Genomic DNA, 17,473 nt, shown 5'->3' with positions numbered 1-17,473 from the left:
ACACAGAAGTTCGCTTATTCCTCTTTTAGTAATTTTTGCATTTAATAAGCATGACAATTTATAGTTCACAAAAGTTTGTTTTAAGTTTCTTTTTGCTTCCTTCACTTCTTCAAGATTTGTGTAAATGCTTTCCAAACTGAACAATGGAATGTCTCAAAAGATAAACATTTGGAAAGGAAATATTAATATCAATAAAAAAGATACAGATAAAAGTGGGGGCACCTGGGTGGCACAGCGGTTAAGCGTCTGCCTTCAGCTCAGGGCGTGATCCCGGAGTTATGGGATCGAGCCCCACATCAGGCTCTTCCGCTACGAGCCTGCTTCTTCCTCTCCCACTCCCCCTGCTTGTGTTCCCTCTCTCGCTGGCTGTCTCTATCTCTGTCGAATAAATAAATAAAATCTTTAAAAAAAATACAGATAAAAGCGAACATAGAAGTGGAAAATTTGAAGAGTGGGAGCATGAAGAAAAGAATACATTAGTAAATGAGAAGAAAAACAGACATTGTTTAATTTACATAAATATTAACTTTCTGAATTAGCTAGTTAAACAATGTTAATAGTAATTCGAAGTTTCAAATTTAAAGACAATATCACCCTGAAATTGATGGTAATTAGGTAGTAGTATCTTTAATACATTATTGTAGTTTAATTCGGATCCAAGTCACATTGGAAAGATGAGGACTCAGAGAATATGAAAGACAAATTATTGAAGCTGTGTATTTGAAGTCAAAAGTTCTTTCCTAACATGGAAGAAATTTCTATAGTCATTGAGTAGGTGGATCCCAGAGGACTAGAAAACTACTAAAAAAGAAAAATGACCTGTCAGATGATAATTAAAATTACCTGCAGCCTTAGGATTGGTGATATACCACAATCTTTAGAATGCCATGGAGACATCTAGTAAAATACCTCTTTCTTCACAAAATCTATTTTTCGAAAGGTTACTTGATAATATTTTCCATGGAACTGTATTTCCAACTCTATATTGAAAATGAATAGATGAATGGCATTTTCTTTATTTTTAAAATGTCTCAAAAGTCAACTTTATTGAACGTATTTCTTCAATAACCCGAGGAGTTGGGGGAGGGAAAAAAAATCAGACATGGAATGTAAATAATAACAAGTGAAGAAAATCTAACAAGTATAGAGATGAAGGAAAATTGAAGGGCAGAAATATAAATGTTGTGATTTTATCTCCACTTTTTCTCCTGAATGATGTTGAATGCAACAATTAACCTGGCACTAACCTCCACCCACACTTCCCATTGACTCAATGGGAGCTCTTCACAGAGCTACAATTATGAGCTGCATAGAATGCAAACTGTTAACTTGCTCATTTACCATCTCTCCTAGTCTCTAAATATTTTATCTCATCTCCTAATATGAAAGTTCCATTGACGTCAAATGCAGATACTTTGTATCTTAAGAGTTATAACATTTATATACCTCCTATATGAAAATGAAAGATAAATCTCATGTCTTTGCTTAAAATATGTCTTACACAGGTATGAACCTTTGTCTTCTATAACCAGTAGGCTGAATGCAAGTGGCAATCACTATGTGCTAACACATTATCGTGCTGAAAATCCACAGTAGGAATCCTGTCCACATAAAGACTTGGAGTAAGAAGAGGAAGATTTCTCCTAACTGATAAAATAATTTCTACAGGCTCAGTGACATATTCCACTTTTCCCCCAGGCTTCGTCTCTAATTTAAAAATTGTGTTAATAGTAATTATAACAGAAGTGATATAAGTAACTCAGTCTATGCACCGTCATTTAAATCTCTATAGCTACTCTCTCTCCTCCCCTAGCTCATTTTCTTCAAAACATTTCGATGGAATGAATGTATCATTATTTCAAAATTCATCTTGGTATGAAGAGGTTTCCTCAATAATTGCCTAAAGCCTTCCCTAATGAACATCTTATCCTTGGTATAATACCTGTATTTTGTTTATATCCTATCCCCATTAAAATTCCTCTTTTCCCCCACTATTTCATGGTTGTTCTTTGCATACTACTTGCAGCTAAGACAAGCTACTACAATTAGTAGGAACTCACAAAAAAGCAGATTTGGTGGCAGCATTTACAGTGACATTTTAGGAAAGATGTGGGGCATAAAGAAATCTGGAGTCCTCTGAATTTCAAACGTAGGTCACTGCACACTTTTCCTTTGTAAACTAACAATTCTTCTGCAGCCAAAGTCAAAAGCCTTCAAAAAAGGAATTTTTTTTTTCATGTCTGCCATGATGGACAATACAGAACATGGTGGTGAGTGCCATCTAACCAAGGAATCAAGCTATAGTGTGGTGTAAAAGCCTGCATCTATGGCCTCAGAATGGATCTGTTCTCCTCAGCATCATTAGCTGGTGTTCTAGTTGATGGATAATTTTGACTGTTATATCCATTCAGAACTTGTAATCATTTTTCTCTGATAAATTTTAATATACTATTTCAAAGAGAACCACATAGCACCTTCCTGCTCAAAAAGCTCTAAAGGCCTTCTGAATAAATTCTAAAGTCCTTAGAGTGACTCCCAAAGCCTCCTACAGTGCCTGCCATTCCCCTTCCCTATCAGTTTCTTTCTAGTCTTAACATCGTGTTACTTCCTTCATGTCTTCCATGTTCCAGCAAAGTGGACTGTTTCAATAATAACATTCATGCCATTGTTTCCTGACTCCATACATTTACATGCTTTGTTCAATTCAAATAAAATGTCTTCCAATTCTATATTTATCTAAAAAATCTTCCTATTTTTAGAGACCCAGCATAAATGCCATCTCTTCTATAAAGCCTTCTATGTTTCATATAATGGGTTGTTCATACGTCTTGTACTTTGCATTTACCATACCCTACACTGTTTCACAGATAATCATGACGGCTGTAAGTTCCTGCAGGGCAGATGCCACATTATATTTATCCTGTTCTCGTAAATCTCCATAGAACATAGTAGAGCAAATATCTTGTATAAAGTAAGCAATCAATAAATAGAGTTGAAGTAAATTTCCATTGTAAACTATATTTAAAATGAAGTCTATCTGCTAGGAAGTATGCTTCTTTTACTCGTTCTTTTATTCACTAATGTTTATGGAGCATGCTTATGCCATGCAATGAGTATATAGTGGCAAACCAAACATTGTCCTTTGGTTGATGAAATTTACAATCTAGCATTACAACGTAGCGTAATATAAAAAGTGCAGGATTTGTTGTCACTTGGATTTAGGTCAGAGCCTTGCTCCTCATTAGCTAGGAAAATTTGAGCAGTTGATGTAATCTCTCTGGAGCTCATTTACCGTGTTGGTTAGATTCAATGTTCTTTACCATCTTTTATGGATCAAAAATATTATTATATTTTATTTTGACTCTAGAGAAACACATTTCAGTGGATGCAACTTTTCAATAATATACATGTCAATATCAATGCTGTCTTTTTAAAAAAATAACTAAATTGTTTTCTCTCTGTACAGACCAAATACAGTAACAGTACATGTATTTTCTAAGTAAAATCGAACAACTGGAAGAAAAAAGAAATCAGCTTGAAATAAATATTTTAGTAGGCCTAGAATAATTTACAAAATATTAATAAAGAAAATTTAGGATTAGTATGTATTGCTTCAGACAAATGATGGCCCAATTGGAAAATTCTGGCCAGGAAGTTTGCCAGAGTTGAGAGTGTTGCCTCCAGCCACATTTCTTCAGTCAGACCGTCATGAGGGAGAAGATGACTTTCCCCAGATCAGTTCAGTGCTGTAGGAAGGAAATAAGGACTCTCAGCAATGGCTAAACTATACAGTGTTGTGATCTACTTTGAGGAACATTAAAGAGAGTAATTCACAAAGCCATACACAGAGTCCACATTTTGGCATTGAAGGGATTCAAGATCAGAAGACCTTACTTGATCCAGGTATTATCAGTGAACTCAAGAGTAGAAAAATCCCTCGAAGACTGACTAAACTTGGACCCTGATCCACTTTTATCAACGTTATACAATAGTTGTTTCAGATAGTCTCTACTTTTCCCAGACCCACTTTTACCTCAGCACATGAGCTTGTTTCCTACATCATTGAAATCACAGAAGCTTTCCAGGGGGAGTTTGCCAATCTCTTCACAGATTCTACAAACTTACTTGCAACAGTGTCTAGTCTCTCATCTTCTGGCTCCAAGGAAGGAATTCTCCTCCTCCTACCAAGGCCTATCTTTCCACCTTTTCTCTGGATTCCTTTTATCTTCTCCTGGCTTCTTGGTAACCATATGCCATCTATTATTATTTCTGCTGTATTTCAACCTTCCATCCCCGTGAGCTAATTCTCCCTTAGAAGTATTGAAATATGCTCAAGGTTCTCCCTGAATACACCATAAACGTTTCATTTTTGGAGAAGTTTTTTCTGAATCCCCAGACTGGTTTAGGTTATAGACTCCCAAAGCACCATGTACTTTCCTTAATAGCATTTATAACTTTTTAAATTGAGAAATAATTTGACAAATACAAATAATTGCAGTAGGGTATTGGTGGTCTTGAAAGCTGTTTTATCATCTATGCTTAGCACATAGTAATCACTTGACATGAAACCATAGAATGAATGAATGAGTGAATGAATGAATGAATGAGTATATTTTCCTCTCTCTCACTCTCTCTCTCTTTCTCACCCCCCCCCACACACACTCTTCTGAAGCAAATGGCTTGCATAAATACTTGTAATAAAATTTTCTCCTAAGCTTTAAAAGAAACACCAATTTGCTGTTTTTTGTTTTGTTTTGTTTTTTAGTATTTGCAGAGTGGTACAGGAAGGAGTGGTAGAGAGAGAAAAGAAGAAAGAGCCCATGGTGGTGGTCACTGTTTACTGTGAGTTGCCCATATACACAGCCATCCCTTCTCCTAAGAGGCTTTCCCCTATGTTCTTCAGGGATCAGGGAAAACAAGTGCCTTATATACTGCCCCTGCTTATTAACGGAACCAAAAAACATTATGCCTCACATTAAAGCTCCACATCCATTTTTTTGTATTAAGCTTTTATCATATAATTGTTTGTGATAATACATGGCAGCAATTAAAAATTTGCCAAGTTCCAAACTAACTTCAGTATAGAAATTCAAGAATGTTTATGTACATGTGCACATACCCACATTTAAAGCAGAAACCAAATAGAAATTAAAATAAAAATACTAGTAGTCTTTTGGGATAGAGATGATGATTTTTGTAACCCTGGATAAATACACATTTGACACTGATTGTAGTGCAATAAATGTAAGACCAGTAGAGAGCAGCACTACATGCACTAACTTTTTCAATATTCCTTCGAATACTAACTAGTAACAGCATTTAATGAAGGAATATTATTTTTCATTTTAAATCTTACTTAGATTTTTCTCCAATTTGTAATCAAGGTGTTATTTTATTTGCAAAATAAGGTACTTAAACGTCTCCTTATGTTTTCATTGTGTTCCTATCTCCTGTCATTTGGTGGAAATGAAAAATTCAATAAAAAATATCTACGAGGGGATCTTTAGGCCTTTAATTTTTCACTTGCGTTAGACATATGTCCTGTTAGCTATTTAGTTGAAAATTATCGTAATCATCGTTGACCTTCTGAATTGCTGGGTGGTGCATCACACCACATGATTCAAACAGAATAATGGTCATCAGTCTATGGCAACTATTTTTTTTAAATCACTTTGGCATTTGAGGTGTCAGAAATTCAATTAAATATACCATTTCTGTAGATAACAGGTATCAACTGGTGTATGACAGAATGTTTACAATGGCGCAGGAATAAAACGGCCACAGGTATTATAATCTGGAAGCATATCACTGAAAATGGCCACATTAGCACTGGATTATGCAAAAGTACAGGCTATAATTGAGTGGAATTTACATTCATCATGATGATATAAACAAGAAAGACTGTCAATTATAGCACTCTTTGACATAGCAAAAACCTAGAAATAGCCTGAAAGTACACCTATAATAGACTATTCAATAGGATTTTATGACGTACTTAAGAAATGTTATATGTATCTATATGGATTGATATGAAAGTATAACTACATAAAATAATCAGGGTGTAAATATGGTGTATAATATAAAACTATATTTGAGCTTTTAAAAAAGATATGTGCACACACACGTATGTGTGCGTGTATCTATATAAATTAAAATATTATATATATAAGATACATTATATAAGAATACACCAAAAAAATCCCTGTTAATATTTATTCCTTGCAATGAGTGAGTCAGTAATACCTTTTGAGAGGTGTTTTCCATGTGCATTGTCTTACACTTAAAATTTCAAAACAAAAATACTTGTTAAAAAGAGTATATAAACTATACAAAATATTTAATAGTTTACTGATTTGTGCTAGATAAAAATGGTAGAGATTTGTTTCCTCTTTCCATTTATCTGCCAAAAATATTTGTTTGGCTTGATTTGCCACTACTGATCAATGCAAATTTCCAGGTGACAGGAACCTGATGATATTCAGAGTTAAAACCATCTTTATTTTCCTCTTTTTTTTTCTTATCCTAGTTAAATCCTCGAGAAGCCAAAATAGAAGTCATAATTGGATTTATTATGTGAGTAAAGGTTTTCAGCAAGAAGTAATATGAAGAAGTCTTTGAAAGAGGAAATTTCTCAGAGATGCTATTTCAGGAGGTGGGTGTACCATGTAACCGCAGACTCAGGAGAAGCCAAATAATATTGTAAGGATCAGAGAGGTCCACCGACGTGGGCCAGTGGGTGAGAGTTCAACCAGGGGCAGAAAGGCAGGGAGGGCAGAGAAGCTGAAAGAGAGGAACTTACTCTAAAAGAACATAATTTGATCCCACTGATAAGTCACAGGAAACAAACAAACAAACAAACAAACAGAAACAAAAAACTTAATGCTTTGGATTGGGCCCAGAAATTTCGATGCAAACCAATTAAAATTGTAATTTTTGCTTTAAATTTGAGCATTGGAAGATAAAAACAAGAGTTTTGAACTCTCTTCTGAATGTACTCTCCCTGCTAAAGTTGCATTTTGCTCTTTAACTTGCTAATTACTGACATATATGTCCCTCAGCACACCTACAATAAATTCTGTTAGTAGCCTCAATTACTAGACTGTCTCATAATCCGGGAAGAATTCAAAGATGCCCTTTTCATACATTTCTCCCTAATACCCTTAATTAATTCCATAGCACCAGAATTAGAGAAAAATAAGTAAGTTGAGCTGGATTTTTTTAAAAAGTCAGGATTGAAGTGCTTTTCAATAAAAACCTATTTAAACCATATTTTAAATGAAGTGGAAGCCCCAAAGAAACAAACAAGCTTTGACCATAGTTAGTGTCCTTTTCAAGGATCAAGGTAACAAACTGAGGGCCTCAGAGGGGGAGGAGGGTGGGGGAATGGGATAGACCGGTGATGGGTAGTAAGGAGGGCACGTATTGCATGGTGCACTGGGTGTTATACGCAACTAATGAATCATCGAACTTTGCATCGGAAACCGGGGATGTGCTGTATGGTGACTAACATAATATAATAAAAAATCATTTAAAAAAAAAAAGCCTGCGTATTGTATGATTCCAACTGCATGACATTTTGGAAAAGGTAACACAGTAAAACAATCAGTGGTTGCAAGGGGTTTGTCGGGGAGGGAAGGATCAATATGCAAAGAACAGCACATTTTTAAGGCAGTGAAACTATTCTGCATGATACTGTAATGGTATGTCAGGACATGTATTTGACAAAACTATAGAATACAAAGAATAAACCCTAATGTAAACTGTGGACATCAATTGGTAATAATGTATCAGCATTGGTTCATCAATCGTAACAAATGTACCACACTAACCCAAGATGTTAATAATAAGGGAAACTATAAGCAAAGCAAAGGTATACATGGGAACTCTGTATTATGTGTTACAATTTTCTATAAACCTAAAGCTGCTCTAAAATATAAAGTCCATTAATTTTAAAAAAATCATTACAGTTCACTCATATGTGGAATTTAAGTAACAAAACAAACAAAGAAAAAAGAGATAAACCAAAAAACACTCTTCACTATAAAGAACAAACTGATGGTTACCAGAGGGGAGGCGGATGAGGGAATGAGTAAAATAGGTAAAGGGGATTAAAGAGTACATTTATCATGATGAGCACTGAGTAATGTACAGAATTGCTGAATCACTGTGTTGTACACCTGAACCTAATATAACACCGCATGTTAACTACACCGGAATTAAAATTTTAAAAATAATAAAAAATGGCTCAAATGGTAAAGTTTATGTTATGTATATTTTAGAATAAAAAATATTTTAAAAAAAAGGATCAAGGTAACAGTGTTCTCTATTCACCACGGTGAGATTCTCTAACAACATAGATGCCCAATTATAATGATCATATCCCTCTTTTCTCTTTAGTTCCTCATGAAAAGATCCTGGCCCACTTGGTTAGCAATCCGTCCATTCAAAATTGCAATGAGGATCTTCCCACTCAAAAGTATAACGTTTCATTATCTACGTGCAGGAAAGAAAATACCTCCAAGTTTCTTGAGAAAGTGAATGTAAACGGCCTCCGGGAAGCCTTCAATACAGATTTTCCTTTCTTTCTGTATACTTTCAACACATACAAATTTATACTATCACTTATTCTTGTTGATGCGTTATTTTGTAATTAATTGTGTGCTGTTTCACTGATGCTCTTTTTTCCTGTCCGGATATTTTATAAACTCTTCAAAACTAACATGAATGTCTCCTTCTTCTAACTCTGTCTGAGGCCCAGCAGCCTAGCCAGCAGTACATCAACTACAGGGTAGATTTGTCATTTAATAAGAAATTTTCTACAAAAAAATTTTTGTATCAAGTGCAATGTGACCTATTTTCTGACCATTCTAAATTGGCCTTCCCCCCTTGCTGCATATTTCATCACAACTTCCTATTTTATTTGCTTTGTGAACTTTGTGGTGTGTTGGTAAATGTTTAACAACTGACCTTCCAGAGGAAAAAAAAAAAAGGAAACTTCAATACATAGTATTTGCCCATACGCAGGGTGTAAATGTTCCCGCCATGGCCAATCTAACGTGATGTCACCGCAAGTGATGTTGGGACAACATGCGCTTCATTGGGTCTTGTGAACAGAGTCAACAGGTTTTAGCATACAACTGTTTGCGGCCATTACTGCTACCTAAGATGATCTGGTTTATTGTTTCTTTGTATCTGTTTCCCTTCATGAAAATTAAGCTCAAAAGGAAAAGGACTTCTTCCATGATTACCACTGGATCTCTCTAGCCCGGCGTATAGCAAGGACATATTGAACGTTTGTTGGTGAAACACATAATTTGAATATACTGAATTTTTAAAAATGTTACGGTAATAATTCTTTTTATTAAAACTTTACTAAAGGTTGTGGGTTTTAAATATTTGGAAAAATGTCCTGAATCGACGCGAGAGAGAGATGAGTCCAGTACCACTTTTAAAAATCATTTTATCTTGCCTCTCTTAAATCTCTTAGGTTTTGTCAATGGTGTAAATATGAGGTTGGGATGCAGAAAGAAAAAAGGAAGAAAATTGTAAGCTGTGAACTTAAATTTCATTATAAAAAGATCAATCATAATCTCCAACTGTGAAAATAGAAAAATGTTCATTTCAAAATGAAACAAAAACATCATTTTATATTCAATGAGTTAAATAGGCATAAATAAAATACCCTAGTACCAGAAAGACTTTGGACTTATTATATGTGCGAATGCCCATGGCAGAATCAGAGAAAAAGTTAATTATTATACTATGATTTACAAGATAACTGGTAATGTAAAGTAATGCAAATAAGACCCTACCACTGAAGAATAATTATTCATATTTCAGACTTCTGTCTCTCAAAGTTCTTTTTTATTTCTTTTGAAAGAAATAAAAAATAATTAGAATTGACTTTTTATATATAAATTTTTTAAAGATTTTATTTATTTATTCGACAGAGATAGAGACAGCCAGCAACAGAGGGAACACAAGCAGGGGGAGTGGGAGAGGAAGAAGCAGGCTCATAGCAGAGGAGCCTGATGTGGGTCTTGATCCCATACCGCCGGGATCACGCCCTGAGCCGAAGGCAGACGCTTAACTGCTGTGCCACCCAGGCGCCCCTGACTTTTTATATTTTTATTTCATCTTTAATTTTCTAACATCCAACTCTGAATTAGTAACTCTTCATTTCATTCTGATGTAATTTTTATTGTAGACACAAACACAAAATTGTAGACTACAACACAAATTTTTTTTCCTGGCCTGGCTTGTATACATTTCATTTATGATGGGCACAAAGTAACTCATGAAAAGGTTCAGTACATTTCTGTTAATTATATTATATTTCACAACCTGACTCTCAAAGTCCCCCTTTGGCTTGTTTTGCTTTTAGTCCAAATTAAAGGGTTTTTGTTTTTGTTTTTGTTTTTTTATCCAAACACACAGCACATGTGCTCTCCCATCCCTGGCTTTGCTCTCTTGCTTCTTGGAATGCCCTTCTCCCTGTCACTGTCTTTTGTAAACCTGACATTATTCTAGACCCAATTCGGTCATCAAATTATTCATTCTTTGCACAGTACTTAGTCACTAATTGATCTCTTTCTTGTTTGTTTATTACTTTGTTTACTGTCTTTCTTTCTCCTGCAGACCATAAGCCAAGTGAGAACGGGCTTTTTCTTNTCAATTCGGTCATCAAATTATTCATTCTTTGCACAGTACTTAGTCACTAATTGATCTCTTTCTTGTTTATTACTTTGTTTACTGTCTTTCTTTCTCCTGCAGACCATAAGCCAAGTGAGAACGGGCTTTTTCTTGTTTACTACAAAATCCCAGTGCCTAGAACACTGCCTAGCATACAGTAAGTACATTAAGCATTTGTTCAAAGAACAAATAAGTAATTATCAAAACAAATCTAAGGATTAAATGAATATAGTAAAAAATATTTATGACAATTTAAAAAAATAACACATTTATATTCCAAAGTATAGGTTGGCACTTAATCTTAATTTACTGTTATTTTGACAAAGCTGTGAGAACTTACGAAGATAACATGATAACTTGAATCGATAAAAAATAATTTCTAACACCTAGGGTTGAAAGAATTCCAGTTTGCAAGTGCTATTTTCCTCATATGACATTTTGCTTATTATACTTCGCTTATAATCTAACTAAATTCATTTTCTTGGTATACTAAATTCTTTGTACAAACCTTCTCTCTATTTTGTCATATAATTCAAAAAGATTCAATTAAGAGAAAAAGACCTTAATGTGGTTTTGAATGAATTTTTTAGCAACAACAGATTTTATATTGCAAAGTAGGTAGTCATTTTAATATTAACCTATATGGATATAGAATGGAATCAGGATTGTAGCTCTTTTCTCCTTTGACCTAAATTTCCTCCATGCATTCCTCTCTTTGAGGATAACTCAAGCATAACAAAAAAAAAAAAAAAAAAAGAGAGAGAGAGAGAGAGAGAAAGGATATATATATACATAATATGTTATATATATTATCTATAAGATGTATATGATACATAAAATATATATACACAAAATGCTGGAATCCCTAAATCTTCAGTAATACAAAATGAAGTGTAATATTTCTTAGTAGAAAGCACAAGGGCTCTTGAACCCAAGTGCTACTATTCTTAAGCAAGTTGCTTAACCTCTATGAGCCTCAGTTTACTTATCTATAAAAGGATAACAATACCTACTTTTCTGGGCTTCAAAGAGGAGAGAGAAACCAACCTAGCACCAAGCCTTGCATATATTAAGTGCTCAGTAAGTATTTAGTGAATTAATGAATTCCATTGAAAATATAGTTACCATTGAAATAAATGACTATATATCATTTAATGAAAAATTGTAGTGATTGTGTAACCAAATAACTAAGATAAAAGCATAATTATGTGTTTCAACAATTACTTGATTAATACAAAATCAACAAAGCAAAATACACATGAGTAGATTAAATACATTGACTGTATACTATGGCTAGTACAGTTGGTCCAGGCAATTATTCATGAGACCTATGTATGATCACATGTCCTGAAGCCAAAGAAGAGGGTAAGGAGCTTTTCTTATGTCTCTGCATGTCTAAAGTAGAAACTCACAAATACTATTGGGGATAGTTATTCATCTTCCATAAAAAACAAATTCTAACAGATATGCAGTTTGTTATTAATTTTCTACACCTACATAGACATAAGCTAAAGGCATTGAACTTGCCACTACCAGAAGCAATAACTAATGAATATATGGTGATTTGTGCTTTTACTTTTTCTTTTAATCCTTACAAAAATTCTACAAAGTCAACACAGAGAGGTTACCATAGAGCAAATTTTCAAATAGAGAGCTCAAGGTATAAGTCCAGAAACATGTTATAAAATGTTTGGTACTGGGGATACATAGAAAACAAAAAGACAACAACAACAAAAAAAACAAAAAAAAAACCACAAAGAAAAACCCTAATCACCTAGACTTCACAATCTGGGATTTGTGGAAATAGGTACAATTATGGCTTTTAGACTTATGAATCGTCCCACTCAAATACATATTCATAATAAAGTATGTTGTTAAAAGAACTACATTATGACTGATGGATTTGTATGTTCCTTTCATCCCCAATTATTGAATGACGTTTGATATTTTGTGCACATCCACTAAACAGACTCTCCTGTTTACTGTGCACAATGTAACTTTTTTCTGTTGTTTGATTTAGGGGATGTGGATAATGATAATCAATCAGAATTGTTGCCTCTTCCTGTCCTTTCTATGCTGCTTAGAGCACTTACTGCATGGAATTCTCACAGCTTGCTCATTTTTTGTCTCCTGACTTGGACTGAGCACTGTCCAAGGAAGGGCCACGTCTCTTTAATCTTTGTGTGACCAGCACCTAGCATAGTGCTTGCCACACAGTTCAAGTGGGCTGGATGTTTGTTGTATGAGCAAATGCATATATACTCTGTTTTCGAAGTACTGTCACATGCACAGTATCATCAGACCCTCACAAAACTCAGATTGTAGGATAGAATTAGTTCTCTCATTTTACAGAATCTCAGTGAAATGGAAGGTTATTAATTCCTCTGTTTGACAGATGAGGAAAGGGGATCAGTGAGAGACTATGTGATTTCTGAACAGCACATAACTAAGACTTGAATTTCAAGATCAGGGTTCTTTCTTAAGCGCTAAATGAAAAGATAGGCATATTGAACTACTATTTTAAGTACGTCTTTAGGATCTATTTGGTGTATGGCCAGTCATCTTTGACTTGCTCAAATCATTGGTGAAATCTTGCTTTTTTTTCCCCCCCAAATGTAAAAAATGGGATGGAAAAGATCTTCAGAAACCACCCACATTTTAACTGGAAGACAATGAAATAGATTATATGCAAATATTTTGCTGTAAAACAGTGTCTGCATTTAAGAGTATATTGCTAGCCAAAACAATTTTGCTTTGTCATGGGAAGGGGATGGAAGCAGCTGAACCCACAGTCATCACCTTTCTGCTTATGTAAGATTTCTATATGCTTCTTATTTTCTTGATCAGGAGATGAAAGTCCCTACAGTGGCAGGATAGTGAAAGCCATCTGTTGGGGTGAAGGGGTCACAGCCAGTATTTGAAGGTTCTAGCCATTGAATCCTGATCAACTAACTCTAAAATGACCCTTTTAATAACATCATCTCCCCCTAGACCACGGGCTACATGAAGGCAGGAACTGTCCTGAACTCCCAAGTCAGGCCATGGCACATGGCCTACCTTATCTCCTGTAACACATGTTCATTAATCAGTAAGTGGCAACTCTCAGTAACCACTGGCTACAAATCAACCCGAAAAAGTGCTAGATATATGTTTTTCAAACTGAGTGATAGAAATTTCTCTTTGTGTGTGTATTTTTTAAATTTATTTTTGAGAAGTTTGTGTTTAAGGTAAATTATTTTCTTGGCAATACATTCAGGTCCTTAATGGAGACCTAGTGATGGAACCCTGGCCTTAAGTCAGTTATCTTGTATGCTGTTATACCTCAACATTCCAAAAAAACTTTAACAGAAATTAACAGCAACTATAATGAAATCCCAACATTTCTGAACTAGAAGCGTTTTCTCTCTAAGGGATGGGATTACTGGGTTGGCAATTTCTCTTAATCTGAAAAAAAAAAAATCCCCCCCCCCATCCTCTTTCAATCTTCTCCTTTCCCGAGAGAGACGCACGTACTCTCTCACCATTTTATCTGAGTGGAAAGTTGAAAGGGAGCAACACACCGGCTGCACCCATCCAGCGCTCCTTGGGGTGGAATAGCAAAGTTCTAGGGCAGAGCCTTCCTGCCCGGAGCCGGCGATGCAGCCGCTCTCCGCTACCTGCTCAGCTTCACGCCGCATCTGAAGGTCCGCCCGCCGCGGAACAGTTGCGTCTCCATCTGGCTGCCAACCCACCCAAGCTTTCTTCTCTTCCACCACCACCACCTTCCCTCCTTCCCCCCTCCTCCCCCTCCTTTCCGTCTTCCCTCTCCACCCCCGCCCCCAATCTCCTCCTCTTTTTCTCACTACAAGCGGTTGCTGATGCTGAAGCCGAGCGTCACTTCGGCTCCCACGGCAGACATGGCGACATTGACAGTGGTCCAGCCGCTCACTCTGGACAGAGGTAAGGGAGCGGCTCGCCCGCCAGGCCACTGCGTCCCCTCTGCCTCCCCCTCTGCCCCTGCCAAGTCCCACCGGGACAGCCGGACGCGCTCGGGCAGGGGCAGCAGGGCGAGCGAGGACGAGCGAAAACGAGCGTAGAAGGCGTTCGCGCCGAGCAGGATACTTTCTTCCCCTTTCTCTGCCCGCCACGTCCCCACTGCCCCTGCACGCTGCACTCGCCCGGCCCGGGGATGCCTTCGCCAGGCTCTGGCGCCCCCGCTGCCACTCCCAGCCCCTCGCCTGGTCCTCCGGGCCGCCGGCTTTGTTGGAGCGGAGGCGCAGGGACCAGTAGGCGCTCGGGGCTTGGGGTTGGAGAGGGGCAGGGAGGAAGCTCTCGGTGCCGGGCGAGGGCGCCTGCAGCCGGAGACCGGGGAAGCCTGGCGAGGGAGCCGCCTGCCAGCCTGCGCGGCCCGGGGGCCCGGGAGGGAGGAAGTTTGTCCGGGCGCCGGGGGACGAAGGTCGGTCGGGCTGCTGGTGCTCAGGCGGCCGCCCGGGGGCGGAGGAGGCGCCCCCCGGGGTGGCCTGTGCCGGGGCGCACGGCGGCTGGGCTGCATGCAGCGGTGAGGAGCTGCCCTGGGCCGAAAGGGCAACGCGGAGCACGGGCAGCGGTGCCGGGGCTGGGGGCGCAGCGTCGCTGCAGCGGAGCCTGACTCACCCCGGCTTCGTGCTCCGAAGGCGGCCGGGGTCTCCTCTGCCCCCGCCGCCCGCAGCGCTCTGGTGGTGGCAACTCAGTTTCTCCTGCCCCAGCCTGCCTCGTTCGTTGTCTCCCCAGCCCGGTGCCAGCGCGCTGCCCGGGCTGCGGAAGGCGCTGGGACGCAGCGCAGGCTGCTTTGAAATTCAACTTCTGACCCGCGACCCTGTGCGTCCTGCTCTCTGACTTGAATGGGGAAGCCGTGTTTGCTTCCTCCTAGGACCTCGCCAAGCCTAAGGCTAGAATCCTCCGCTGCTCTGGGGGCCCTCTCTGGAGCGCGCGTACCAGGTTCTACCTGTCCCTGTGTTCAGGTTTCCTTTCTGGCTTCCGACGTCCAGTTATGCAGGCGCTGGAGTCCCACGACGCCGCAGCGGAGGACACCTGCTTGACCCCGTCCGCAGCAGCCGGATTTAGGACCCTGGGCGGCCATTTGGAAATGGTGTGCTCAGTCGAAGATGATTTAGTCTGATGTGCCTCTAAAAATATTCTTCCTAGCGGATTAAACTGGACTGTGGGGCAAAGCAAAGAGCATCCTGCGGCTAGTACAGTGCAGAAGCCAGGGAACTCCGTGGGGTTTTAATTTGGAGAGATTGTGGATGACTTTAATGCAGTCTGTTGGCGCCAGAACATATACTATGTAGTGCCCATAGCAACCTTACTTGGGGTAGGAGTTGAAAAATAAAAACACAAACAACAACAACAAAAAGAAAAAAGTAATAATTTTATGTTGGGAAATGTTGATTTGCAAGCTACTAAATTAATAACAGTGTTTAAAAAGCTCAGAAATCCGGGGTATAATCTATGATTTCACCCCCACTATCATCATCTACACTAAGCAGGATAAATCCATTGCCACTAAGAGCCAAACAGATGGCAAGCTATTAGAAATTATGGATTTCCCACAAATTTCTGTTGTAATGTAATGAGCTCTTATATTGTCCCGTTACTAAATCAGCCTTTAAATATTCCAAGTAAAACGACTACATTGGGAGAAAAAACAAACTCCAAGAAAATTGCCTACCTGAGCAATTTTATATATTAAGACTACTAAAAATATTTCACTTTTTGGGTTTTACCTTAGCCCTTAGATTCCTGTCTCGGTTGTGGAGAGGAAGTGCAATCAGACCTCGATCTATTCTTGAAGTTTGTTCTTGTTCACAGCCAGACTGGACCTGTCCTTTCCAGTGTGATTGGGTCCGGTTAGGAAGTAGCTCAAGAGGCAAAATGAGACCGGCTGTAAGTGAAAAAATTAACCAGCAGCTAACTGCAAGTTCTGTAATTTACGGATCATGAGTTATCGGCACCATTGCTGTACATGTGTATAAATATTTTTCCCTCCACCTTATTAAAACGTGATTAATTGATAAATTGCATCATTAATTCTGAAAAATGTTTCTGAAAAATGTTCCTACCAAAAAATACAAGTCTGTTTAAAAAGGCAGTCCGATAATACTTACCTGGTCCTATCTGGTTATAACAGTGATACTCACTTTGGATGGCTTGGTTAGCATCTTTGGGCATCAGTTTTCCTCTGTGCTCTGTAAGGAATTTGGATTAGATGATTCTAACACTGTGCAACTTTGATAGTGTATAATTCAATTAGTGGGAATTAGAACTCAGTTTCTGGTCATCTACTGGAAGATTTTCCAGATTAGTTCCTCTCCCAGGTTGTTTGGGTGCCCTTTGATATGCCCAGAGGTCACCCACTGATTTGGCCCCATCAAAGCATTTCTCACATGCTGTTGGATCTGTCTCCTTATTGAATGGTGCTCCTTGAGGGAAGAGACCATTTCTAAATTCGTTTTCATATTCTCAGTGCCTGCCATAGTTCCTGACTCACAGTAGAAGATCAAAAATTAATATGAACTAAGGACTGCAGTAATTTAAGCAATGTTAAAAGGTAGGGATTTAGTAGTGAACCAAGGTACAGTTCATAGATTCATGACATTTTGGTTCTGGGAAAGATGGCAGGAAGAACACAGGCCAGTGATTCTTAACCTTTCTTTCCCCCTGTGTGCTTGACAGATTCCTATCAGTAACCATAGCTCACAGAAGCTGTGATTAGTAACCTAGAGGGTTTGGGACAGGTAGGCAAAGGAGAAGGAAAGAAGAT

At 38.2% G+C, this 17,473-nt stretch overlaps 1 protein-coding gene across 2 annotated transcripts in view; it reads left to right on the top strand.

Moving 5' to 3' along the window:
- The first annotated feature begins 14,054 nt into the window (after positions 1–14,054).
- Positions 14,055–17,473, top strand: part of LIN7A (lin-7 homolog A, crumbs cell polarity complex component) — a 122,620-nt gene continuing 119,201 nt past the window's right edge. For both annotated transcript variants that reach the window (XR_004620815.1, XM_002916775.4), the window contains exon 1: positions 14,055–14,631. Coding sequence is in view for 1 of the 2 variants with exons in the window: in XM_002916775.4 (XP_002916821.1) it covers positions 14,550–14,631 (82 nt within the window). In the remaining variant the exon portion in view is untranslated. The remainder of the gene's footprint in view (positions 14,632–17,473) is intronic.

This window comes from Ailuropoda melanoleuca, chromosome 15 (assembly GCF_002007445.2).
Source record: "Ailuropoda melanoleuca isolate Jingjing chromosome 15, ASM200744v2, whole genome shotgun sequence".
Lineage (NCBI taxonomy): Eukaryota > Metazoa > Chordata > Mammalia > Carnivora > Ursidae > Ailuropoda > Ailuropoda melanoleuca.
This window is presented reverse-complemented; position numbering and strand designations above follow the sequence as displayed.